Raw genomic sequence first — 27,642 nt, forward strand, 5'->3', positions numbered from 1 at the left:
TATTGTATCCAGTATATTAGGACATATATGATGGAGATATGGTAATGTACTGCATAACAGGAACGACCCATTTAACAAGCAAGTTCCCAACAACTAGTAGGCGTGTTTGCAGCTTTTTGGTAATGCTTTAAATTTTATTTATTGATGAATTTACATTCATCTTCATTGCTTTACGTCACATTCACAGGTATTCGTCACCTTATGCCCTGTTTAATATTTCAGTCAATCTCATGATTTATTGATAGCTCCTTAAGTCATTCAAACGAACCGCAATTATTGAGAGGCATGAAATGCATTTTCCAGCTCCACAATGAGTGCGAGATCTCTTCAAAATCTAATTATAAAAACATGTCTTTCTCTTAGCTGTGTTCCAGGGCCCATTCCGGCCCTCTCTCAGAAAAATGATAATTGATAGCCAAGTGGAATCCCATTATCTTTGGGGGAAAATGGACGCACATGTTCTAAGCCCTTATTTTTGGAGGTCACTCTTGGATCCAGTGTGTGAATGAGTATGTACCTTTATAATGGATGGAGATCCATGTAATGCCTTTGTAAATGAGTGGAGGGGTTGTTGTTTTTTCGGCCTGGTGGCTGACAGAGGAAATTCGATTTGCTCTTAAAGGAGAATCACACAGATGGGGGCTTCTATCTAGAGCATGCATGGTGGATTTCTGCTATTTATCTTCTGTCATCTCTTTAGTCTGATAAATTTCAGCGAGGACTAGATGTATTATGATGTTGTGTTTTTAAAGTATGGAAAATGCTAACCGTTTATTTAACCCAGTGAAACTGTGACATTGCAATTATACAGTTAGGGTCAAAAACTAATCACTAGTTAAAATGCTTCTATTTAGCATTTTTCTGACTTAATACTTTTTTTTCTTCAAATTATATAATCAACATAACAACTTTAAGTTTACATGAACTTCTTAGTATTTAAAATGTACTGTATTTAGTATTCTTAGTATTTGTATAAAAAAAAAATGTTTATATTAAATTATCAGCATAACAATTTGAAAAGTGAAAGGTCGATAAAGATTAAAAATGCAATATGAATTTCAAAATATCTTAGTATGTTCCCTTTGTGCTTTGGTGCTGAATCCTAAATATTTCTTCTTAATTGTGTCATTACATTTATATATATATATATATATATATATATATATATATATATATATATTTTAATTTCCATAAGAAATTGCAAATACTAAAACTTGATGTGTGGTCTGAGACTTTTGGACACGATTGTATTTATTTCCTACATTTATCACAAAACCCCACGATTTGACTTGCCGTGGTGTTGATCTACAGTATCTATGAGCAAATCTTTGTGAATGTGTAACTCCATATGAAAAACCAGAAAAATCATAAATATTTCCAACAGTGCGACTTGTGTGTCTCAGGCATTTGGCTTTATTACTGTTGTCTTTACCTCTATAAAGATGCTCATGGCAGGTGTGGCACAAAAGGTTCAGCCCTAATCTCTCTCTCCGTTTCCCCACACATATGAACAATTGATCCCAATAACTTAACAATTCACAGTCAGTTCTGAACAGAATTGGCATTACGATGGAATAACAGCTTGAGCGGGCATCACTTTTAATATCTCCGAGTGTGTCTTCTGCTCTCATACCAAAACCCATAGAATGCAATTACTGGATTTGGGAAGTGATCTCATTTTGCAGAGTGACAGAAAGGAAACTGAAGGAAGCTCACTTCATTTCATTTCTCTTTTACTCTCTCACTCATTTTTTCCTGTCTCACTCCAGGCTGGAGAATATTAAACCTGAAGAAAGTGATGTGGTAAGCCTACCTCACTGGAGAATTTCATCTCTTGATTGTTGTGTGTACCCTTTTTGTCTGACTATCTTAAATGAAAAATCAGCCACAGGAAACAGGGTTGTGAGAAGTGCTGTTGATGTTTTTATAAAAGATTTCTTTATTAGTGGTACCCCCTTAGGAATCCATCATTATTACTATCGCCAATACTTACTGTGGAATTAAGGTTTTTAAAAACCCTAAAACCCAATGTGACCACATAGCAATGCTCTACGAACAACTCAGAACACCATAGCAACTTCATAGCAATGCCTGGCCAACCACCCAAAAAACCCTAGTGACCACATATTGTAGCTACATGCTAAGAACACCTTAGCAATGCCCAGACTGGCGACTTCAAACCAGAACATCATTGCAGTGGGTTTTGCATGGCCAAGTACCACTATATAGTCATATATCAGCTGTTAAGACTTAGAAACAAAGTTAGGATTGTTAAAAATGTATTTTAAAAGGTCAAAGAAATACTTTAAAACAATTGGCTAGAGACAGGTGAAGATATTTAGAATGACATTGAGTGTCTTTGTCCCTAAGAACAGTGTCACATTATTGTTTGTATGTTTAGGACCTGGAAGAGTTGTTGAACAGGGTCAACAGCGCGGACTCTGCTCTTGCTATCGAGCAAAGCGGGGTGGCCATCATTGAACAAATTCAGAGGGCCAGAGAGCGCCTTTCCCAGATCACCTCAGAGGAGATGAAAGCTGTCATAGAGGAGAGAGACACTGCTTTAACCAGGGTAAGACCCTACAACAGAGCTCCTCTCACCCCAGTGTGCACACACTCTCCACTAAAGCCAAGCACACACTACAAGACTGAAAGTCAGCACCATGCGCACACAAGATTCGCAGTCTAGTGCTTTCTGTCATGTTGGTACGCACATTGCACGACTGAACGCAGACTAGGTGCGTCAATTACAAGATTAACTCCACAAATGAAGCTACGATCCCGAAATTCATTCTCGCATAAACTCACGCACATAGAAAGAGGAGAGTTTATTTGTGATATGTCAACATGCAACATGAAGTAATGGCTTGCAATCGTATTTTATTTAATAAAAACTTCAAAAGAGCGCAACAGTGCCCGCCCACTTTTTCGTCTGTCTTGGATTTTTCCCATTACATTTTTCCATTGGGATTTCATAAAATCCTTCATAAAATAGTTCGGAGTCATGAACCTAACCAACAAGCTCCGAGGTAAATCACACATTAGAAACTTTGAGGGCATGAATTACAATCCCATCAAGCATTACGAATTACGCAATCATAAAAACGTCGGGAAATAAAAAACTTTTGATTTTGAAGTTGTTGATTATAAGTATACAAACATTATATTTTGAGTAGGTCTGTCTATTTAACGTGTTAAGTGCGATTAATTATGTAAAAAATAACTAGTTAAAAATTAACGCATTTAATCATGTTCCCAGACCGTAATAAGGAATATTCCTTCCATCTGAGCAATTCATGCTTGTAGAACCACCTGTTTTCTCTAGGGGGCAGTAAGCGAAACTTGTTGTATAGGCAACACGCAGTTTATTAAGACAGAACAAACCACATTTACCGAAAGCAGACAACACAAGATGAGAACATGTTCTTGCATTCAAAATACAGTTCGATGGAATGCAAATCCGAAGGCAGGGATCTCGAGACGTTTTTTCTACGTTTCAAACTTTAACTTGATACAGCGCCCTAAAAACAGTATGTTTATGACACGACGCAACCGAGATACTCCAAAAGCGTCTGTCTGATGCAGGTGTACATTGACGCGTCCTTAGACAAGCCCTTATAATAAATCTTGGACTGATTGACAAATTCAATTGCAAAATGGGTTGCTGTGAACTGTAGGTCAATGATAGGCTTATGTTCAGTAATATGGAAATAAACAATATATTGCATTCTGAAGCCACTTTTTGTATTGTCTTTTTTAATGCTTCACTTGTGTGCTAAAATAATGCATTTTAATAATCTGTATTATTATTTTTTATAATATATTCATTTTATTTATAATTATTTAAATATAAGTATTTATACTTATTTAATCATTATATATTGAATTATTGTTATTTGAGGGGCTTTCTCAGCAAATATTTATGTATACGATTCATTGCGATTAATTTGATTAATCTGCATGCCATGTAATTAATTAGATAAAAAAATTGAATCGATTGATAGCCCTAATTTTTAGTTTATTTCAAAATATTCAAATACATAAAAATATATAAGTAATTTGAGAGTGTAGGGAGACTGACTCGATTGCGTCTTCCACTGTGCACTAATGGGAGTGGGAGGCCGCTGCAGAGCTCTTTTGGTACGTATTGTTTGCAGCAATTCTCTGATTGGTTGAACTTTCTCTTTGGGATTTAGGAGTAATGTAGTTATCTACCACAAATTGCGCGATTAAGTGCAATTTATTTTTAAATTAAATTAAAATGAGGTGGACTAATGACACCTGCTTCAACCTGAGACACGTAGTCGTTGACTAGTTGCCACCTAAAAAAATTGAAAGGGAACATGCTTGAGTTGTGTAGTGTGTGCCTGGCTAAAGGGTCAATCTTAACACAGCAGCTTTAACACTCACAGTAGTTGTGTACCAAGCCAGAAACCTTTACACCATAGAAAGACAAAAGTCAAATACGACTCTCTAAATATTGACTATCTCTCTCTCCTCCTGCGTTTTTACCACCTCTGCAAGATGACTTCGATTATCGGTCTATTAAAGCACATATATCTATGTTTATTCACAGAACCTGTGCTGATTTAAGAATCAACACACCAGCTACCTAATTCAGATGTAGGGACAAATATTGCTGCATAACCTCAAATATTTGGTATATCGTTCCTACACACATAAATTCAATCAAATGAAAACAAACAAGCAGGTAGCTAAATATTGACATTTAGATATTCCGCTTCATCATAGAGTTCAAGTGTGGGGCAGTGAATGTATTTGCCGGGATTTCTTTTTGTTGATAAATGCTACCTATATTTCATAATTGGGGTTATATAATGTGGATGATTGCAGAATTGTATCTACTGGTAGTTCCCAGTGTTGTTTTTTGGGTCAGCGGGTATGATGTAACTGTGATGGTACAGTTCATCAAGGCCTTTCTGAATACTGGATTTTCTAGACCTGTGTTACAACACTCAGAAACAAACAACATTTTCAACTGATGATTTGCTGCTTAATCAACTACTCATAATGTGCATAAAATGGTTACTGGTCAAATTGTAATATTGGTGGATTCGGTGAGCGTATACAATGTTATCTGAATTCACAAATCAGAACTAACAGAATTTGTTACTTTTTACAAGTGCAAGTGTCCGCGATTCGGTAACCACAAAAAGTTTTACTCTAACTTACTCTGTTTTCACATGGAATGTTAAATGTCAATATAAAATAGAAATTTACCCTATTTTTTTTTTTATTTTCCCTGGTTCCTTGGTCTTAATGTGCATGTTTCATCATTGCACATTAGGGCTGAAAAGATTCAACAATAAAAATTGTTGACAAAAATATTATTTTCGTATTGTTGTTTGATCTCATTTAACATAACATTATATGAAACTCTAATGATGGCGCGCGAGAGCTCCACTTAAGCTCGCGGCTGGTTGAGGAGTGGAAGAAAACACAACTCACATCCAGATGCACCCTAAACTTTCCAAACAGCCTAAAAGGTGATGTAGATCACAAAGTATGAGGGAATTATTATGCAAAAATACAAAACAAGTAAATACAGAAGCAGTGTCATCGTGAAATAAAGTGGAGCCAGATCTGGGATTGTGCCTAAGCAATACTTGCATGTTCAAGCATCTAAAAAGGAAACAACCTGGTATTATATCTTTAATGCATCCTTTATTAAAGTTCAAATAATTAGGAAACGTGCCATGTAAATAAACAAACTCCGAAACTGGCATTTCTCTGTGTGGTCAGCATGCTTCTATGAGTCGTGTGAAGTGACCCAATCTAAGGGGGAGAGATTGAAACTGCACCTGGCTGATCGTCCCTCACATACATTGGCTGCAGCTAGATTATAATGTGATGGCTCACGACATATTGAATCACAATATACTGTATGTGTCATGATGTGTATCTTATCGTGAAGAAAATTGGCATTACGCAGCTCTATTAAGAAGAAAGAGTTTGTTTTTTGTGAGTTAAAGATGGATCGAAGTGAACAAAAAGGTGAGAGAGTGTAGTCTTAGCCCATTATACACTGCAACAAAAAGTTTTTGATGAGTCAAAGGTCCTTGTTTTCCATAATAATATCTAAAACCCCTTTAAGACAACGTACATTAACTTTAGGAGCTATATTGCACAAGAAAAAAATTGTTATAGGAGAATGTTGAATACAATATTTATTATTTTAAAATATCTAAAAATCCTTAAAACAAGATACATTTTACCTGAGAAGCAACATATACGATATTTTGACTTAAATATGAAAGCAAGTCTAAATATATTACATGTTGATTCTCAAGGAAATATATCTTGTTTTAAGGATTTTTAGATAATTTTAATGGAAAACAAGACAAAAACTCTTGATAACAATAGGATTTTTTTGCAGTGATTTTTTTTTTTTTTTTTTTACTGAATTAAAAAATAAAAAATAAATTTCTCTTGTCATTTAGAGGTATCTTTAAAGAAGATTTTGTCCTCTTTATTGTTAGTAAGCACATTTAATGCAACCTACAAGTTGAGGCACAAGCTGAATAGTCGGTTAAGAGCTAATGATTAATCGTTGCGATAATCGCCCGAATAGTTGAATAATTGTACTAATAATCGATTAGTTGATTATCAAAATAATCGTGAGTTGCAGCCCTATTGCACATTATTCTAAAGAAAAAAAGAGTTTTCATAATCCTTCATCACAAAGTAATAACTTTCTCCCCCTCTGAAATGACTTTTTTTTTCTGCTGATGTAACCGAGACTGTGTGGGCAGGGCAAAATTAGATTAACCAATAGTATTATTCTAAATGTGTGTAGGGAAAAAAAAACAATGCACCAGACGGTACAAACACAGGTACATGTAGGACTAGCTGTGATGCTGTTGCACCTCTACATTTCTTTTGTGTGTGTGTGTGTGTGTAAACTCGTAAATAAATGACAGCAGAGTTTGTGTCATAAAGACAGTTGCTTAGCTCCATCACATACCTCGGTGCTGTAAAACAAACTCTTGGCTGATCAGACTTCAATGACAGAGCAACCAGACCTCCTATTTTCAGTTTGGGAACACGCTTGTATACATCTAGTATGAGAAGAAGTTGATTACGTCACTTTGGCAAATGTATTACTAACTATTCTGATTTGATGTATAAATCTGGTCATTTTAGATCGATTGTAGACTTCTACTTATAATAATATGAACAGGGCATTGTATAGAACCTGGCATTAAAATTATTTTTGAAACTGACATGTTGAATTGCAGTATGAAAAATATACACAAAATCAGCTGAAAAACAATTAAGTGTGGTGATTTTTTTTTAATGAAATGTTGAAGATATACTGATATACACAAAATGTACATTAGGGTCCAAAAGTCTCATGTAATATTTTTTTCTTTTGAGCAAAATCAAAAATCAAAATCAAATACAATGAAAATGACCACATAGACACAACCAAATGGATTAAATGGTGCCTTATCTTTAGCTTTTGCCCTCTTCATATTGTAAATGGTACTGATATCGCTTGCAACCTCCCGATCAAGTGTGTCCTTTATTGGAGGTAGGCCTTCTTTATAAAATAAATCCTGGCGTGCAGATAAATGCTGCTGGAATGCCAGTAGACCGTAAAAACCTGTGTCAATCTTCCTGATATGTGATGAAGAGCAGGTGTCAGTCTTCTAACTCTGCCCAAAACCCACCAGCACATCACTGCAATCCCACAGCCCACAGTACGGCCCAAAGAAACGCTGCTCTGATTTTTCATTGGGGCCAAAAACCTGAATCTATGGGGCAATTTCAGAAGTAAGTTGCAAAACCCCATGCCTAATCCCTCTGAGACGGGAATGGGTCCTCTCTCTATCCTCAAGGATATCTGCCACCCCTGCCGTTCCGCCCATCTCTCTGCTCATCTCGCAGGGATTAGAGCCCGGCTGCAGACAGAGGGCTGCCACATCCCTTTGGCCTGCAATATGGAATATGAAAAGCTGGATAAGTGTTGGAAAAAATAAATCTTATTCTCACTTCCTGCCTCTCCGCTTCGTTATGTCTCTGCGCCGGGCGCTTATTGAATTTCTCTTGATCTTGATAGAGTGCTGATGTTAAAGTGAGAGAAGAAATTAAGTCGCATCTCGTGGTGAATTAGAACTGAATGATTGTCTTGAGATCTTATTCCGCATAATTTTTTGTCTCTCCTCGCATAACATGCTGTCATGGTTCAAGCTTCTTATTCTAACTCATGTGTTATTGTGCTTTGTTTCATCTCTAGGATTGTCAATTTAACATTCATTTTTGTATAATTGCAAATCGAAGTGTTAAAAAATACATAATGCATGAACGCATCCCGTGTTAATGGGCCCCTAAGATTGACAAACTTGATTGCAAAATGTATTGCTGTGAATTGTAAGCCAGTGATAGTCTTATGTTTAATGTTACAGAAATAAACAATATTGACTTTTAAAGTAGCTTTTGATAATATCTATTCAAAGCCTTACTTCTCTGCCACAATAATGTATTGTATTTAAATTTTCTTAAATTCAATTTCTTTGTATTTTTGGGGGCATTTTTCAGCAAATATTGACTAATTGTGATTAATTTGATTCATTAACATATAAAATTAATTTGATTAAAAGTTTTAATCGATTGACAGCCCTAATTAATTCAGATTTGTTGGAGACTTCAATTGTTGGATTAAAAAGTTAAAATGAGTTAATGTGTCTGTTCCTACTGCCCATTTCCCCCTGGCTGCAGCTATTTTTGGGAGCTAACAGCAATGTTGGCATTTTGCGTCAGTGCAGAGGTGCATTCTGATTAAAATGCATTTCCTCCTAAAAGACATCTGCTGCCCAAGAGCCATAACTCAGGCTGACACTAAAGAGAAGCTGTATGTTTGGTCTGGATGGCAGCAGTATTATTTTAGTCTACAGAGGAAAGAGACGGGAGTGGGGTATGTGGCTGATGGGCTTGTTTGTGCGGCTGCTGGTCTTTGAGACGGCTGAATGCTGAAACATTGGGACTTGTCAGGCCGTGAGGATGGTTTACATTCCTGGTAAGTGTCCATCAGTCTTGGAATGTGCACATGGGAGGAGCACATATGGAATGGTATAAAACAAGCTCACTTACAATAATACTCACCAAAGAGTTGGACACATTGTTGTATGTTTAAAGAATCTGTCTGTTTCTCAGTAGGTCTGTCTGACAGTGGAGGCTTGTTTTGTATGGAAAATGGACATGAGTTGGGTGTGTGGGTAGAGAAAAGCCATAAAGAATACTACTGAAAAAAATGAATACTACTAAGAGTTGTCCTGAATAATACTAAGCTACTGAATAATATTGATTACTTCTAAACTACTGAATACTTTTGAGTAGTAGCCTACAGAACTATTGAATACTTCTATATATTACTGAACTACTGAATATTTTGGTTAGTACTGAACGTCTGACTACTTTTGAATATTACTGAGCTAATGAACATTTCTGCATAGTACTAAACTACTGAGTACTTCTGAATGGTACTGAATTACTGAATACTTTTTAATTGTATTGAACTACTGAATACTTCTGAATAGTACTAAACTGCTGAATACTTTTGAATTTGACTGAACTACTGAATACTTCTGAATAGTACTAAACTACTGAATACTTTTTAATTGTAGTGAACTACTGAATACTTCTGAATAGTACTAAACTGCTGAATACTTTTGAATTTGACTGAACTACTGAATACTTCTGAATAGTACTAAACTACTGAATACTTTTTAATTGTAGTGAACTACTGAATACTTCTGAATAGTACTAAACTACTGAATACTTCTGAATGGTACTGAATTACTGAATACTTTTTAATTGTATTGAACTACTGAATACTTCTGAATAGTACTAAACTGCTGAATACTTTTGAATTTGACTGAACTACTGAATACTTCTGAATAGTACTAAACTACTGAATACTTTTTAATTGTAGTGAACTACTGAATACTTCTGAATAGTACTAAACTACTGAATACTTTTTAATTGTAGTGAACTACTGAATACTTCTGAATAGTACTAAACTACTGAATACTTTTGAATTTTACTGAATACTTCTGAATATTACTGAGGACTGAATACTTTGTATAGTACTGAACTACTGAATACTTGGTACTGAACTACCGAATACTGCTTAATAGTACTGAAGGACTGGATACTTCTAAATAGCACTAAACTACTGAATAATTCTGAATAGTACTGAACTACTAAATACTTTTAATTGTAGTGAACTACTGAATACTTTTGAATTTTACTGAATACTTCTGAATATTTCTGAGGACTGAATACTTTTGTATAGTACTGAACTACTGAATACTTGGTACTGAACTACTGAATACTTCTTAATAGTACTGAGGACTGAATACTTCTAAATAGGACTGAACTAATGAATACTTCTAAATAGGACTGAACTACTGAATACTTCTGAATAGTACTGAACTACTAAATACTTTTTAATAGTACTGAATTACTAAATAAATGAAAATAGGGAATCTTTACAATCACCTATTTGATAGAGTTTGTATACTCTTGAACACGCATACACATAAGCTGGACCAGCCTGAAAATAACAGGTTTTTTTATGTATGATTGAGGTGAAGAACCATAATTGTTAACCATTGTTGTTACGTTTATTGCTGATTTATTATGTTAAATTGATACTTACATGAGTATTATTAAATAGGCCTCACATAATACTGAATCCATATGAACTACTGGGGATTTGTCAGACACTTTTGTTTTCAGTATGCATAAAACACTTTACAAATTAATTGAATTGACCTAATGAATAATGCTGAAACCTCTGAGCTACTGAGTCAGCTTCCACTACTTTTCTGTCCGTTGTACATTTTGACATCATTCTCTTAAATTTGATGCATATTTTTCTTTGTAAAAACAGGATTATTTTATTTTGAAATATACTAAAAATGAGTTTGTCCCTTCAGAGATCACAGAAACACATGAAGAGTAGCATCAGCAGTGTTTGCCCATGTTCTTACAGTAAATGTAGTAATAACTGAAAAGGTTTATGAAGGTTTATGCCCCGCAGAGATTTCACCTCTCATTGAACAGTCTAAGATACACATTATTTTTCCATATGGCAATGTAACTGCATTTTACAGACTTCTTGAGCCAACTTGCATGCAGATATTATTTGAACTCTTTCAAAAAAATATTTGTGCACCAATGTTTGCAGTTTACATTATTCTGTCAAGAAACTGATGCCCCAGCCTCAAAAAATACCAAATACCATAAGATTGTAAGGCTATACAATTTTACCAGTTATTTATTAAATAAATAAAGGCCCTGGGGGTGGGGAGAGTGTTTAGAAAAGCTTTTTGAAAACCATCACTATTTTCTATTTTTCATTTGGTGATGCTAGTGGCGCGGAAATTATACACTTAAAGGTACAGTTAATCCTAAATGGAAAATTCTGAATGATAAAAAAGTAATCAAACAAAGTATAAAAACAGCTGTGTGTCTAGCTAGTCTCATCACCTGACGCTTACTTTAAATTCTGATTGAATACATTCAAAGTGAGCTCTGTTTCTTTCTTTCTCTTCCCCAGTGCAAGCACAAAGAACAAGAGCTGCTTCGTGCAAAAGAACCAAGCCATAATTCTGCAAACAACACCCGCCACCTGGCCGCCCAAAACAATCGGGATCGAGTGAGCAAGGTAAAACACACACAAATCCCACGTGGTAGGGATCCTCTGGAAATTAATGTCACAAGCCCTCGGGTTAGCCCTCGCTCGCTTTCACGGAATACATGTACTCGTCGAAACACGCTGGGACTGTTTGCCAACAATACCATCCTAGAATACGACCTTCACCGTACGTGCAGTCCTCCATACACAAAAACAAATGCCCCTGGACCCTTTATCATCCCGTCATTACACTCTCCACTGTATCATTCATTAACTTGTATTTGCTCTCTACTGCACTTGTTTTCCAGTGATTTGTGGCGATAGACTGGTGGCCCCGGGCGTATGTTTGACAGGGTTTTAGGATGACACAGGCTGGTCAGTGTGCCTCGATGCCTCGCTGCGGGTCTGTTAGGGAGACGCAGGGCAAACACGGGCCTATTTGATTTGCTGTATTTATCTGATGCAGCCAGAGCCCTTGAGTTTAATGCAGAGTGCTGTAAATGGGCCGTCATTAGATAGAGCTGAGTAAACACGTGCTGAGATAGACTTGGGAGAGGAGGGGGACTGATTTCAGCGGGGTTGCTGAGTCAGGCCCGTGCCCCGGACCTTTACGACAAATGAACACACATACACATAAGAGCTTGCATCTGCACCAAATATACTAACACACTGCTTGTGTTGTAGTCATCCACTTAACCTCACCACCCAGTAGCTATATGCATAAGAGGGGGGCTTCCACTTGTACTGGTAGCATTTATAGTCAAATGAATCTACATTTTGTGTGAATGTTAGAAAGCCCAATGGAAAATGTAATAGCTATGCTCTGTTCCATTGTTCCAAAGACACATATACATCGGTGCAATAACAATGAAATGTTTTTGTCTACCAGCCCTTAAAAATAAGCTACAGGATGTATTTAGTATACTATATAATTCTTAAATATAGGAAATTATAACCCGATTTCACCCTGTCTTTTATACTCTATTTTTATGGCATTGTGCAACCAAGGATAGGTTGGAAGACAATGTTTTTCATTGCTATTGTACCTATGTACAGTACATGTATATGTAAATGAATAAATAAGACATAATATGATTTTGAAAGAAGAATCAATGACCAGAACAGATATACATGTGCACGGCTGCAAACTAAGTATACATTGTGCAAGTATGGAGTTGTGCAAAGTATACATAGTGAAAAGAATAAATGAACAGTACAGGTACAGTTGTGCTCAAAAGTTTGCATACCCTGGCAGAAACTGTGAAATTTTGGCATTGATTTTGAAAATATAACTGATCATGCAAAAAAAACTGTCTTTTATTTAAGGATAGTGATCATATGAAGGCATTTATTATCACATAGTTGTTTGGCTCCTTTTTAAATCATAATGATAACAGAAATCACCCAAATGGCCCTGATCAAAAGTTTACATACCCTTGAATGTTTGGCCTTGTTACAGACACACAAGGTGACACACACAGGTTTAAATGGTAATTAAAGGTTAATTTCCCACACCTGTGGCTTTTTAAATTGCAATTAGTGTCTGTGTATAAATAGTCAATGAGTTTGTTAGCTCTCACATGGATGCACTGAGCAGGCTAGATACTGAGCCATGGGGAGCAGAAAAGAAATGTCAAAAGACCTGCGTAACAAGGTAATGGAACTTTATAAAGATGGAAAAGGATATAAAAAGATATCCAAAGCCTTGAAAATGCCAGTCAGTACTGTTCAGTCACTTATTAAGAAGTGGAAAATTCGGGGATCTCTTGATACCAAGCCAAGGTCAGGTAGACCAAGAAAGATTTCAGCCACAACTGCCAGAAGAATTGTTCGTGATACAAAGAAAAACCCACAGGAAACCTCAGGAGAAATACAGGCTGCTCTGGAAAAAGATGGTGTGGTTGTTTCATGGCGCACAATACGATGATACTTGAACAAAAATGAGCTGCATGGTCGAATTGCCAGAAAGAAGCCTTTACTGCACCAATGCCACAAAAAAGCCCAGTTACAATATGCCCGACAACACCTTGACACGCCTCACAGCTTCTGGCACACTGTAATTTGGAGTGACGAGACCAAAATAGAGCTTTATGGTCACAACCATAAGCGCTATGTTTGGAGAGGGGTCAACAAGGCCTATAGTGAAAAGAATACCATCCCCACTGTGAAGCATGGTGGTGGCTCACTGATGTTTTGGGGGTGTGTGAGCTCTAAAGGCACGGGGAATCTTGTGAAAATTGATGGCAAGATGAATGCAGCATGTTATCAGAAAATACTGGCAAACAATTTGCATTCTTGTGCACGAAAGCTGCACATGGGACGCTCTTTGACTTTCCAGCATGACAATGACCCTAAGCACAAGGCCAAGTTGACCTTCCAGTGGTAACAGCAGAAAAAGGTGAAGGTTCTGGAGTGGCCATCACAGTCTCCTGACCTTAATATCATCGAGCCACTCTGGGGAGATCTCAAACGTGCGGTTCCTGCAAGAGGACCAAAGACTTTGCATGACCTGGAGGCATTTTGCCAAGACGAATGGGCAGCTATACCACCTGCAAGAATTTGGGTCCTCATAGACAACTATTACAAAAGACTGCACGCTGTCATTGATGCTAAAGGGGGCAATACACAATATTAAGAACTAAGGGTATGCAGACTTTTGAACAGGGGTCATTTCATTTTTTTCTTTGTTGCCATGTTTTGTTTTATGATTGTGCCATTCTGTTATAACCTACAGTTGAATATGAATCCCATAAGAAATAAAAGAAATGTGTTTTGCCAGCTCACTCATGTTTTCTTTAAAAATGGTACATATATTACCAATTCTCCAAGGGTATGCAAACTTTTGAGCACAACTGTACATATTCATATATGTGAATATATGTAGAATTAACATAGGATGAATTTGGGTTTAAACTTAATTGATTTCAAATGTACATACTTTATATCAAATAAAATGTTAATTTATTTTGTTTGCCCCTTTTCTTAGTTTATAAAGTTGGCTTAATGAAATGTGTTTCATTATGTGAATGCTCTTTCTGGGCGAGTAATTCCTTGTTTTGACATCGTATCCATAAGATGAACATTTGCTTCTGGATTTACAATTCATGAAACATAACAATGGCAAGTGGCAAAATTGGAATTCATATTCATTTTATTGTTTGTATTTGAAAGTGATAACTTGGATTGTGGTCTGGGACACAACTGTGCCACATGGCGATAATTATCGGTAGATGAAAAATATATAATTATTTGTAATCTGGAAAAAGTCCAGTCTGTGTCTCTAGGCAAAGCTTTCTGAAGATTTAAAAAAAAAAAGAAGATATTTCACATTTAAGGCTCAATTGGCTGATGGCTTATTAAGAAATATATTAAATTTTGTTATTAAAGTAGCACTTGATTTTTCTATAAATCCCCTTAATTATAGATTGACTCCTGGGATTACATAGCAGTGTTTTTAATTTAAAACGAAATGGGAACAGCTGTCATAAAATTAGTCAACAGTGCCAGGAACATATCCACAAAACAATTGAAAAATGAACAGGACTTCCACTTATCGATTGACATTTTACTTTATAGAAAGCCAGAAAATCTGCAGGGCTAAAAAAAAAAAAAGACTTGAGAGGAAGACAAGCAAAGAATTTTCCTTCTGAAATCTTTCTGTTTAGCTTTTATTTCACAGTAACTTTCAGGGATTTCATTTGGATGATTATTCTTGGTTTTTAATTGCCACACTCTAGAGATGGAGAACATTAACCAGTGTTGTTTTTCATCATGGAAAATAATGATCTAATTTAGGCCATTTTTTTATTATTATTATTTAGATGGAAATTAGGGACATATTTAGCTGTTGTTGTCATTTAATCATCAAATTTCACCAGAACAGTAAAGCACCCTGCAAAATGTTTTTTTTTTCTTTTTTTGTCAGTTGATAAAACCTGAGGCAATTCCTAGTCTTATCTCTCAGGGCGGTCTGGTTTTCACCTTGGCACCTGTAAAAGAACCTGTTTAACAACCATCTGAGAGACACTGCACCAAATTTATCTAAGAGCTTTATTAATGTATGGTGGGGTTGGGTTTTGCTGTCTTTGTGGGCACCAAATGCCTCCAGAAAAGATGGTAAAACCTGAAATGACCTACATTATGGTCCCAACCTCCTTCAGCAAATCAGATTCATAAAGGGACTAAATAAAGTTTACATTTAATTCTATAAATACCATAAATACCATGATTTAAAAATAAATGTAAATCTTCTAATCTGATTCGACAAGAAGCATTCAGGAGTGCTAATATTTGCTGTGTTCCAGTCAGTGCATTTTATCGATATTGCCGTTTTGTAATTCACTGTGCGCTTTTGCACACCAATACGATGATAACTAGCAAAAATCTGCTTATTCCAAAATTCCAACAACGCAAGAAAACTGCATTTACATATGATTTAAAATGATCAGATTATTCTCTGCTTCTGATGTTAAAATGTAAACAGGAATGCACATCTGTGCACATTGGATAAGCCGGTAAAAACAGCAGAAAAGGTGTTTCCATGCAGTGCGACATGGGGTGATTAATAGGCAAAACTCTACATGTACTGATCTTTTTTTTCTTTTTTTTTTTACTATATATGACCTTACCCCAATAAAGGAAAGCTATTTAAGGCGTTTACATGACCACACACATTGTAGGCTTATTAAGCATAATTGGCAAGTTAATGCATTTAAGATCGGGGTGTATGATCGTGCACGCTCACTAATTTTTAAATTACATTTACATTTATTCCTATTCCTAGCAGAAGCTTTTATCCAAAGCAGCTTACAAATGAGGAACACATAAAAAGCGATTCATCTTCAGGAAGCAATACCATGAGAAGTGCTGGAATACAAAGTTGCAAATTGCTCAGAAGTACATGTAGGGAGGAAGGTGAGAGAAAATGGTGAAATACATTTTTTTCATGAAAGAAGACAGTGTATGATTGGGTCAAGTGTTCACGAAAGAGATGCATAGTTAGAGAATCAGCTGCTTGGGATGAGTTTGGAAGGTCGTTCCACTTGTGAGGAAAGGTGGAAGTGAAAGTCCAAGAAAGTAATTTTGTGCCTTTGTTAGATGCCAGAAGAGCATTACAGTAGTCCAGTCTAGATATAACAAGAGCTTGGACAAGAAGTTCGGTTGCATGCTCAGATAGGAAAGGTCTGATCTTCCTAATGTTGTGAAGTGCAAATCTGCATGATTGGGCTGTCTTTGCAATGTTTTCCAAAAATGCCAAACATTGTATTTTAGGTTTGTGGTTAGTAGTAATTATAATTAGCTAATGTTAAACATAATATATGTAAATAGAAAGTCCATCCAAGCATATATGTTTTTATGTGCTTACTTGTCGCCTGATGTTAGTTTTAAGTGTATGAGTCCCTCTAAATGCTGGAGTGGGGGATGAGAATGGGCGAGCGGGGGCTGTTGCATAGAGCTCTTCCCTCATTTTCAACCACCTGTGTTTGCTCTGCAGCTTTTCTCTCAGAGTACTGACAGCAGCAAAGTGATCTCACGCTCCTGCCCCCATCACACACGGAACCTTTATCATTTACAACTGACTTCTGTCTATAACTCATCCTTAATTCCATCCATGAACATCATAAATAGAATAGACTTTATAACTGATGTTACTCTTACAAATTGTATTAATTGTGGTCCATAAATTCAGGAAGGATAATATGATCTTGTTTTAAAAAGGATAGTTCACCCAAAAATGACAATTAGGTAATCATTAACTCACCTTCATTTTGTTCCAAACCTGTATGACCTGATATTGTGGAAAATCTCTGAGCTACTCTTTTCCAAACAATGAAAATAGAGGGTGATTCACACTGTTGAGCTCCAAAGAGAATAAAAAGCACCGTAACAGGATCAAAAATGTAGTCCATACGACTCATGTGCTATATTTCAAAGTCTTCAGAAGCCATACGATAGCTTTGTGTGAGAAACAAACTGCAATTTAAGTCATTTTTCACTGAAACACTTCCCCTCTGACATAGTTCTCAAGTCTCATCGGTGACTGCCTGAAGATGAGTCCCCCCCCAGGTTTGATGTCGATGACTTCTTATGACCGATCATGACACGTTTGAATGTTTTGAATTAAAGAATTCAAACACTTCAGTCTGTTCCACACACAAAGCTACCTAATGGCTTTTGAAGACTTGTGCCCTGATTTAATAAAGCTCTACGTGTATAAAAACACGTGCAAACTTTATGGAAACAAATATGGAATTTAGAGTCTTGCCTCCAGCATACGCAAGATAAAGGGCAGTATCAATGCAAATAAATTTAATTGCACCCACAATATGATTGATCATGCCAGAAAATCATTTCAGAAACAGTAACTGCAAGAGCAAATTATTACAACTGAAAGGCGGGTATTAATCTGATTTTCGCTGTGCACCATGCTGTCACTGTGGCTAAACAGAAATTTTGAAAACGGAGAATACATAATACAACCAATGCTGCTGAACTGTTGACTCATTAATGTGTTGTTAAACTATTTCTCATGAAAATGTGTTTTCATGACACATAGAACACAAAATCATAACCGATAACTGATGATCATACAACTCGTATAGCTCTAAGGAAGAAAAATTAACAATTAATGTTCAAATTATGTCCCATTTCAATATTCTGAACATTAATTTTAATTGGCAAAACATTGCTCATAGCTGGCGGCTCTCTTTCTGCCATGTCTCTTTTGTCTCTACCATCTCTGTCAATTAAAAAGTGTCAAAAAGCCCCCAAATAAATGATGGTTGGCCCTTATAAATGTTACATAAAAACCTACAATGTTCAGAGTGATTGTGCAATTGTTTGCAGATATTTAAGCTATGTCCCTGGTGTGAGTGTTAGTGAATTTTTAAAGAAAGGGCTCTGCTGTTTTGTGCTGACTGTTACGAGAGATTTATGAGTGTGTTCTACTGAAGAGGGCTCTTGTATATTAGGGCTCTTTGTTGTCAGGCGAGGATGCAAGACTTTTGTGTCTGTCCTTTAGAGAGAAAAATGTTTAATCAAAGATCATCAGGTGACATGGACTCGGAAATGGAGAATCCTGTGTATTCCACAGGATTAGTCCTCTAAATACAGCGGCTGTTGAGTTCAGTTCACATTACACAGGGAAAAAGCAGGAAAGTGTTTCATCTTTAACAACAATTAGACACAATATTGGTTGCTTACTAAAATGTTCATTTACATTTCTATTTAATCATTATCAGATGCTTTTATCCAAAGCATCTTATAAAAAAGGAAAGAAAAACACGAGCAATTAATCTTAAGGACACAGTAACATTAGTTTTGTAATATGAAAGTGTGTTAATTCCAAAGTTGACCAGAAAAGTGCAGACTAAGACTGAGAATAGAGACGGGATTTATTCTTATTGAGTATCGAAATTGCATTGATATGTAAACAAAAGCAGTCATATGTTAATGTGCTTATGGTTGTTCATAACCATCACAATCATGACAATTTCTGAATGTAGCTTAGTTGTCATAAATTGTTGTGTTTTGAAGGTTTGATGTCTATTCGATGCATCAAACTCTTTATTTTCAAAAGAGCATAAAATCCATGATGATTCCCCTTTAACATTTTGTGCAACCTTAGAAGTGCCAGCTCGCTCTTCAATGACCTCTGACATTATACAGGTCACGCTGCTTTTAAAGAGCTTCATTCAGTGACGGAACGGACTGTGACACCACTGATAACCTCCATCATATCCTCCTCTCCCCACTGGGTCAGAAAGGCCACGAGCAGCCCACCTCTACCCCACCAAACGCTCACTCGTAAAGGTCAAGGCTGCGACCCTCCATTGCTCGGATTAATCTCTACAGGTTAACACATTACTCTGGGAACCTAATTTGGATAATATTGTAATGAATGCTGATAAAATACATAAGATTAAAAGAATTGAGCTTTGAAGTCGAGCTCCTCTCCCTGTTGGAGAAAAGTACATATTGACTTTAGAGGTTTGAGGCTTTTTGATGTTCTCTTTGACTTGCGAGACCTGCACTCCAGTAATTAGAATGATTGGGACGCCATCGGCGGAAGCTGCATGGATAAAAGTATTTATAGTGCTTGAGATCAGAGATTTAAACGGGACAGATGTAAGAGCCTTACCGTAACAAAAAACAGAGAATGGGCGTATTTCTACTGTTTAGTTGACGCATAATGTGTCTATTGAGATTTCAGGTTAAATGTAATTGGAGTGCATAAAGGAAAGAGCATTTCTATGTGATTTACATCAAGATTTTAGGATAAAATTTATATAAATGTAAAATGTACATCTATAGGTCAATCAAGATTTTAGGTTAAAATGTATATGTATGCTTAAGGGGAAATATCTATATATCTATGGGTCTATCAAGATTTTAGGTTAAAAAAAAATATTTATGTATAATGGATGGTCCGTATGTATACGCCCATCAAGATTTTGGGTTAAAATGTATATGTATAAGATAACGTGCATATCTATAGGTTCTGTAACTTGTCACCATTTCTTTTTCGGGTTTTTCATCATTTTGGAACACTTTTTTTGAAAAGCTTTTTGCTTTCTATAGTTAATTTTAAATGATCTCGAGTTGCGACAAAACATTTTTAGAAGTGCAAATGGTCTATACCAAAAGCTTTATTCAGAATAATTATAAAATGATTAACAAAAGGCTAATTAAAATAGTTTTTGGAGTATAGCATGTCGCACCACAGGGCATGTCATTTTCCCAAAAGTATTTTGCATGAACTACGCTATTGCAGACATGCATTGTGGCAAGAGAGCATGCAGACTAATCCATAGTATGTAAAGGTACTATTTGCATTAGTCTCTTTAGAATCAGAATCAGCTTTATTGCCAAGTATGCTTACGCATACAAGGAATTTGTCTTGGTGACAGGAGATTCCAGTGTACAGCAATACAAAAACAATACAAAAACAGCAGCAAGACCTGGATAATAATAAATAAAAAAAAATAGTTATACACATACGTACATACACACACATACATACATACATACACACATACACATACGTAGTGCAATCTAATACAAATCTGTTATCTATTATGTACAGTGCAAATACAAATCTGTTATGTATAGTGCAAATTTATCGTGCAGTTGAGGATTTTTAATCACAGACTGCATCAGAGCTGTATAACGGTGTATGCACTCACATTGCAAGCATGCGGGTGACATCATAGTGAGGCATTGAAGATGTAAGCTGTTCTTTTCCAGTTCACTTTAATAAAAAAAGAAACTTCAATCCACCGCATCTTGATAAGATACTGATATAAGTCAAACAGGTGCTTAGCAACAGTTTTGAGAAGAATACGTCCAGTAGGATGTAAGGTAAAGCTTTATCACAGTTTAAGGTACACCCCTTTCTCAGCCAGAAGATAAGGCACAGAAAGCATTCATGTGCCTCTTAAGGAAACGGTTAAAATGTCAAGCCTATCAACAACACACCCCAATTACAACAAAAGTTACTGTATAATCTCTAGCCCTTATAGTGACCCCAAGTCTTTACCTTCATTTAAAGGAATAGTTCACCAAAAAATTAAACGTCTGTCATGATTTCTCACTGTCCTTCTGTCTTTCCTATTTCTTTATCTCTCTGTTTATCTCTCTCCAACTCTCCCCCTCTTTGCCCCTCGTCTCTCAGGGAGTATATTGCAGGCCTCTACAGTAGGGCAGGTTGTCATGTTTGTTTAGACAGCCTCCATTATGTCTGTCTGCTCGCCCAGCTGTTGAGAGGATGAAACCATCAATACATCTGTTTCAACGGCAGGTCATTAGCAGGGGCTTTATTGTGCTTCAGGTTTAGGCACTGAGAGGTAAGGGACAGTGTTTACCCAGCTCTCCCCGCACACACCGGCCCAGGGTCCCTTCAGTCTCACAACATTGTGCTGCTGAGTAGGTGCTGAGTTAGGAGACAATAGAGTCAGTTGGATCACCCTCTGAGCGAGTTAAATGAATGAAGTTCAGATGCAGTTCAGATGGGAATCTGAGTTCTGTTTGATTGCAAGTGGATGTAGTTTTCTTCAAGCATATCTAGTTAACTTAAGATTTGATGTCACTAACCTGGCAAACTTTGGCAAATCCAGTTGTTAGTTCATCCTAAAAAGTGTTTAGTGTATCAACCTGGTGCTTTTTTAAACTCAACTAATTCCTGGCGCACTGATAAAATCCTTTACACCCTGACTCCCGAAAGTTGTGTTGCAGTTGAAGCTCGCAAAAGTGCTCTTCACTTTTCAAACTTTCACAAGTATGTACAAGGCCCGTTTTTCTTTAGTCCATGCTTTTTTTCTGTTGTTTTCCTTTGTAAACCCGTACTAGATGGGCATCTTTGACTGTTGCACCACATATCACTGTTTTTTCAGCATTTCATGCAGTTTAAAAAAAAAATGAAAATGTTCTAAAAGTATATTGAGACACCTGCGTTTTACTGTATTCATGGCACTGCTTCTAGTTTATTTTTTAATGCAAATACGCATTCAATATGAACGGCCCCTAAGAATCCAGTTTTAAAGGGATAGTTCACCCAAAAAGTGAAAATTCTCACATCATTTACTCACCCTCATGCCATCCCAGATGCGGATGACTTACTTTCTTCTGCTGAACACAAATGACGATTTTTAGAAGAATTTTTCAGCTCTGTAGGTCCATACAATGCAGGTGAATGGTGACCAGACTTTTAAAACTCAAAAAATCACATAAAAGTAATCCAAATGACTCCATTGGTTTAATCCATATCTTCAGAAGCGATATAATAGGTGTGGATGAGAAACAGACCAAAATTTAGTCCTTTTTACTATAAATCTCCACTTTCACTTTAACATTTTGAAAGTTAGTGGAGATTTATTGTAAAAAAGGATTGAAATATTGATCTGTTTCTCACCTAAAGTGGTTACATCGCTTCAAAAGACATATATTAAACCACTGGCCTCATATGAATTAATTTTATGCTACTTTTATGTGATTTTTATTTTTAAGCTTTAAAAGTCTGGTCACCATTCACTTTTATTGTATGGACCTACAGATCTGAAATATTCTTCTAAAAATCTTCATTTGTGTTCAGCAGAAGAAAGTCATACACATCTGGGATGACATGAGGGTAAGTAAATGATGAGAGATGTTTAATTTTTGGGTGAACTATCCCTTTAAGTTTATCCTCCAAATTGCTTCGTGTATCAGCCTGGTATCTGTTAAACGTGACCGTTTCCCAGCAGACTTATAAAATCCTGTGCACCCTCACTCCTAAAAGTAATGTTGCAGATGGAGCTTGCAGTTTTCAAAAGCACACTTTACTTTTAAAACTTGCTCAAGATTTTACAAGGGGACGTTCACTCCAAACACTTTTTTTGTGTTCATCCATGCTGTTTTTAAAATGTTTTTTCTATGAATACATGCTCTAGACCAACATGTTTGACCATTGCACTCAGGGGCGTAGATTCTGGGGGGAACGAAGGGGAGGTAACCCCCTCAATAATCAAAACGAGCAATTACAACACCACCCCCCCCCCCCCCCCATTATTTATACCATTATCAATGGAGATATGTAAATGCTTCATGCTGTAACCCCTCCAATGTTCAAGCCAAATTTACGCCCTTGGTTGCACTGTTTCGCTGTTTTTCGCTTTTTTTTTTTTTTTTTTTTTTCTCAGCGCAGCATCAGTTTTTTAGACACAATGTCAAGTTAAAAACAAAATTAACTGTTTTAAAATGAGTCTCGTGACACCTGCAATCTGCTCTTTTCGTGGTGGGACGTCTTTTTTTTTTTTTTTTTTTTTTTTCCCAAATTTGCAGTCGGTGTGAAAGGCCTCTAAGGCCACATCCGCGCTAATTCATTTTTGTTTGACAACTCTGTTTTCAGTTTCATGATGTCATTGTTTTCCAAAGCATGCGGTAATGCAGAGCGTTTTTGGTAGAGAAAAACGGCATTCCAGTGTGAATGAGAGGCGTAAATGTAGTGAAATCAATGCGTTCTCAAGTGAAAATATATTGGTGTGGTTATGGCCTAGGAATTGCATTCTGACTCAACAATGTGTGAAATCCAACTTGCGTAGCTTGAATTGCTTACATTCACGTACTTGCGTAGAGTACTGTATGATTTGTCACGTTGCATGTGATATTTGTTTTCCCTGCTGTTGCACCATTTTATTGACATCATATTTTTAGTATTTGTTGGTTCTCATTATTAATAGACTGATATATCGGCCAGGCTGATTAATCAGCTGATATTTGGCCATTCAACCAGTCTTTGACCATGCCAGCTTTGCCAATTAACAGAGTTAGTCTCTGCCTATCAGCATTATATCGGCCAACCTGTTCTGTAGATACTGGCATCAGCATTTGCCATCGAAAAACCAATATCATGCGACCCCTAGTTCTCATAGTGGAATAATTAGTGCTGATTGAAGGTTTAGTTCTTTATTGTTTCCATGCATGAATAGTGTGTTGTAACAGAGTTTGATATGACATGTGTTTCTCCCATCTCAACAGCTTGAGGAAGATCTTCAGGAAACCCAGAGAGAAAGAGATAAAGCCCTGGAGCTTACTCACAAACTGGAAGAGGAGCTACAAACCATACGCAGGTATTACAAGTAAACCTCTTCACCTTACCCTTCACAGAATGTCCTTAAACGACTTGTGCATTTTACAGTTTGTTTGATTTGTGATGAAACATGAAAATCCAGCGAACCTGTAGTGACATGCCTTTAATGTTCAGTGTAGTTATAAATAAATAGAGGTGCATGAAATGTGTCCTTTGGGGAAGCCACATCACTCAGCGTCATTACCCAACGTCATTACTTTGACTTGACTGTGTTTCTTGACACTGAATAACGCAAAAAACTAAGTATACAGCTTTGAAACAGATTATAAACATTGAAACTGGCTTTTATGTGTAATGTTTGCTTTGCTCAGGGAAAAATAAACTGCTCGACTTAAGTGAAGTGAGTCATTATATCGTCACAAATTCATAATCTGGAAGATTGGCGCATTTGTGAAGATGTGATCTCAGTCCACATCTCCTGCAGATGCACCTCCTATGTGCTCCCTGTCGGAGGTCAATCTACACTGGCTTTAAAGTTCTGAGATACTCGTAGTTGTTTTTCTAGAGCGTAGAAGCCTCCAGAGGTTCCGACCACAAATGTCTCAGCACCACCTTACATTTAATCGTTTTGGCCTCCATATCCAATCCTGTGCTTATTTAGGGTTTATTCAAAATAATAGTCGGGGTCTGGAATAACCAAACCTCACTCGTTCCCAATGGCCGTGATGGACAACCACAAACCCAGTATTTGTCTTCCTGCCAGAGGGCTGTTTGCTTTACTTGGGGTTTATCTGTCAGTGAGGAGAGGTCTGATAGATGATATGGAGTGTTTCGCTCATAAACTGGTTGTGCTGGTTAATTGAGCTGTGTCTGGTTTACGCCAGATGTACATCCGTGTGCATCAATGATTTTTCATTTACATTTGTTCTATCTCATTAGATTTCATCCACATCTTGTGTGTTTGTGGTTCACTCTTAGAAATGAAGGTTCCAGTTTGAACCAAGAGGGGTTTTTCAGGCTGTCGCCAAAGTAAAACCTTTTTAAGTTACACAAAGAACTTTTTATTCTCTATTTTTTAAACCATCTATATACTTGTGCTTCAAAGATCCCAGAAACCAATACACTGATCATAAAACCCTTTAATGTAACATCAACATCTTTTTTAATTTTTAAAAAAAGAAGTGGACATGGTACCATGGCAATACTATTGTTGCACCATGTTGATACCATGTTTTTTTTTTATTATTATTTATTTTGTGTGCTATGTAGAATATGATAATCATTTACCATGGTATATATCAAAGTACATTTCTATTAACATCTGACACCATAACAGTACCATGATACCACAAAAGTACGTTTTGTAAGACTCCAAAGAAACATATGGCCAACTCAAGGACGCCATAAGACGCAAAAATGGTTCTTGGTAAGTATAGGATTCTTGGGATTCTTCTATTGTGCATTAGCATAAGCTGTCTTCTTATACAGTCAGTTCTCTTTCACGTCAACTACTACACTGAAAAAAATTACTTAATTTATATTTTGCACGTTTTTGCACACAGTTTTAAGTACATTTTAATTATATAAAATTAAGTCAAATCTACTTAATTGATGACATAATATTAAAGTGAGTAAATTAAACTTAAACATTTCAGTTAATACAGTAGCTTTTAATAACAAATGTGATGTACATAGTACTCACAGTAAATAATCTTAGTACAATTTACAGTCAGTAAACATTTTATTAGAAAATTTCACATTTTAAACTTTCCTTATAAAAACAAGATTAATCTTGTAACGGAGTACATATGATGCATTTCATAGGAGATTTTAATGAGGGCTATGTAGTCTTTTAGGGTGTGTTCACACTTGGCGGGTTTGGTTCGATTAAAACGAACTCTGATGCGATTGCTCTGTTAGTGCGGTTCATTTGAACAAGTGTGAACGCTGCCATCCGAACCTTGGTGCGCACCAAACAAGCGGACCAAGACCGCCTGAATAGTGGGTCTCGGTCCACTTCCAAACGAACTCCTGGTTCGGTTCGATTGATATATGAACGCAACATGGACCAAAGACATCTAAACGGACCAAAAACAGAAAGTAATTAAGCTAATATTGACCTCAAGCATACCTGGTTCTTCTCATCATAGGAGCTATGTTGCCCATTACAGTTCGGTACAGGCGTCGGAACCGCCGTCAGCCGTCCTTGCAGCATATCTTCATTTGTGTGTGCAACGGAGGAATTCCTGGCGCTGTTTTGACTCATTTACACATTTGATTAGCTCTTCGTTTTGTTCTCAGCTGGTAAAAATACCACCATATATACATATATAAATCTAACGAGTGCATTTCGCCCAGCAGCCAGCATTGTTTTGTATGTTCTGCAAGTTCCGTCGCAAAATATATGTCGTAAAAGCTGTCCAATCAGGTTGTGACTTTTTCCTGGTGCCTTTTGTTTTGTATCTTTAGGTTCGGTGTTAAAAATGCCAGTGTGAACGCTAAGCGAACCAGGACTAAATTTTCTTTTTTGGTCCGGACCAAGAGAACCGAACTACAAGTGTGAACACACCCTTAGACAATATCACCTTGCATTACTGGCGATAGTAATAAGATACAGAGCTGCACACGCAGACCTCAACAGATGGTGCACAAAACACCATGACAGGAACAATCAACATATAATTTTTTTGATCATGAACAGGTAGAAAATGAACTTCAGACTTCACAAAACAAGAAGTTTCAAAATGTAACAACAAAATAAACACGGTGAAAACATGCAAGCTCATTAATTATTCAAGCCCAGTGAATGCTGTTAACACCAACTTCGAAAAGTGAAGTAAAGTTTACTTGTTTTATTTACCTGTGAAATTTACTCAAATTAGCGAATAAATATGACAAGGTTTTCTACATTAGGATTGATACATGATAATGCATTGTAAAGATAACAAACATAAATAATATTTACTTATAAGCTAGAACATACATTTTTACATGTTTGAATCGAGTACAAATGTAGAATTTACTAAATATTTTCAAGTTCACACTTAATCTAATTTATTCAGTGTAGAAAGTACTTTATCTTTTCTGCTATATTTACTTCCCCCCCAGTGTAGTCAACTACTTTAAAAGAGATTCCTGCTGAACAAGTTAGTTACCTGAATAATAACACATATGCTTTAAAGGTATAGTTCACCCCAAAATTAAAAATTCATATGTCTTTCTTCTGCGGATGAAGATATTTTGAAGGATATTTGAGGTGTATTTTTCCATGCAATGTAAGTCAAAGACTTACTTTCGAGCACCAAAAGGACATCAGTAATCCATACGGCTTGAGTGATTTAATCCATGTCTTCTAACACTATACGATCACTTTAGGTGAGAAACAGACTGAAATTTAAGTCCTTATTGTGCT

At 36.4% G+C, this 27,642-nt stretch overlaps 1 protein-coding gene across 3 annotated transcripts in view; it reads left to right on the plus strand.

Annotated features, from left to right (window-relative positions):
• The window catches only part of LOC127455497 (mirror-image polydactyly gene 1 protein-like), a 101,503-nt gene that overhangs the window by 52,997 nt on the left and 20,864 nt on the right, over positions 1 to 27,642 (plus strand). For all 3 annotated transcript variants that reach the window (XM_051723449.1, XM_051723448.1, XM_051723450.1), the window contains 4 exons: positions 1,770 to 1,803; positions 2,402 to 2,572; positions 11,588 to 11,695; positions 24,179 to 24,270. In XM_051723449.1, coding sequence (XP_051579409.1) covers positions 1,770 to 1,803; positions 2,402 to 2,572; positions 11,588 to 11,695; positions 24,179 to 24,270 — 405 coding nt within the window. The remainder of the gene's footprint in view (positions 1 to 1,769; positions 1,804 to 2,401; positions 2,573 to 11,587; positions 11,696 to 24,178; positions 24,271 to 27,642) is intronic.

Source organism: Myxocyprinus asiaticus, chromosome 17 (genome assembly GCF_019703515.2).
Source record: "Myxocyprinus asiaticus isolate MX2 ecotype Aquarium Trade chromosome 17, UBuf_Myxa_2, whole genome shotgun sequence".
NCBI lineage: Eukaryota > Metazoa > Chordata > Actinopteri > Cypriniformes > Catostomidae > Myxocyprinus > Myxocyprinus asiaticus.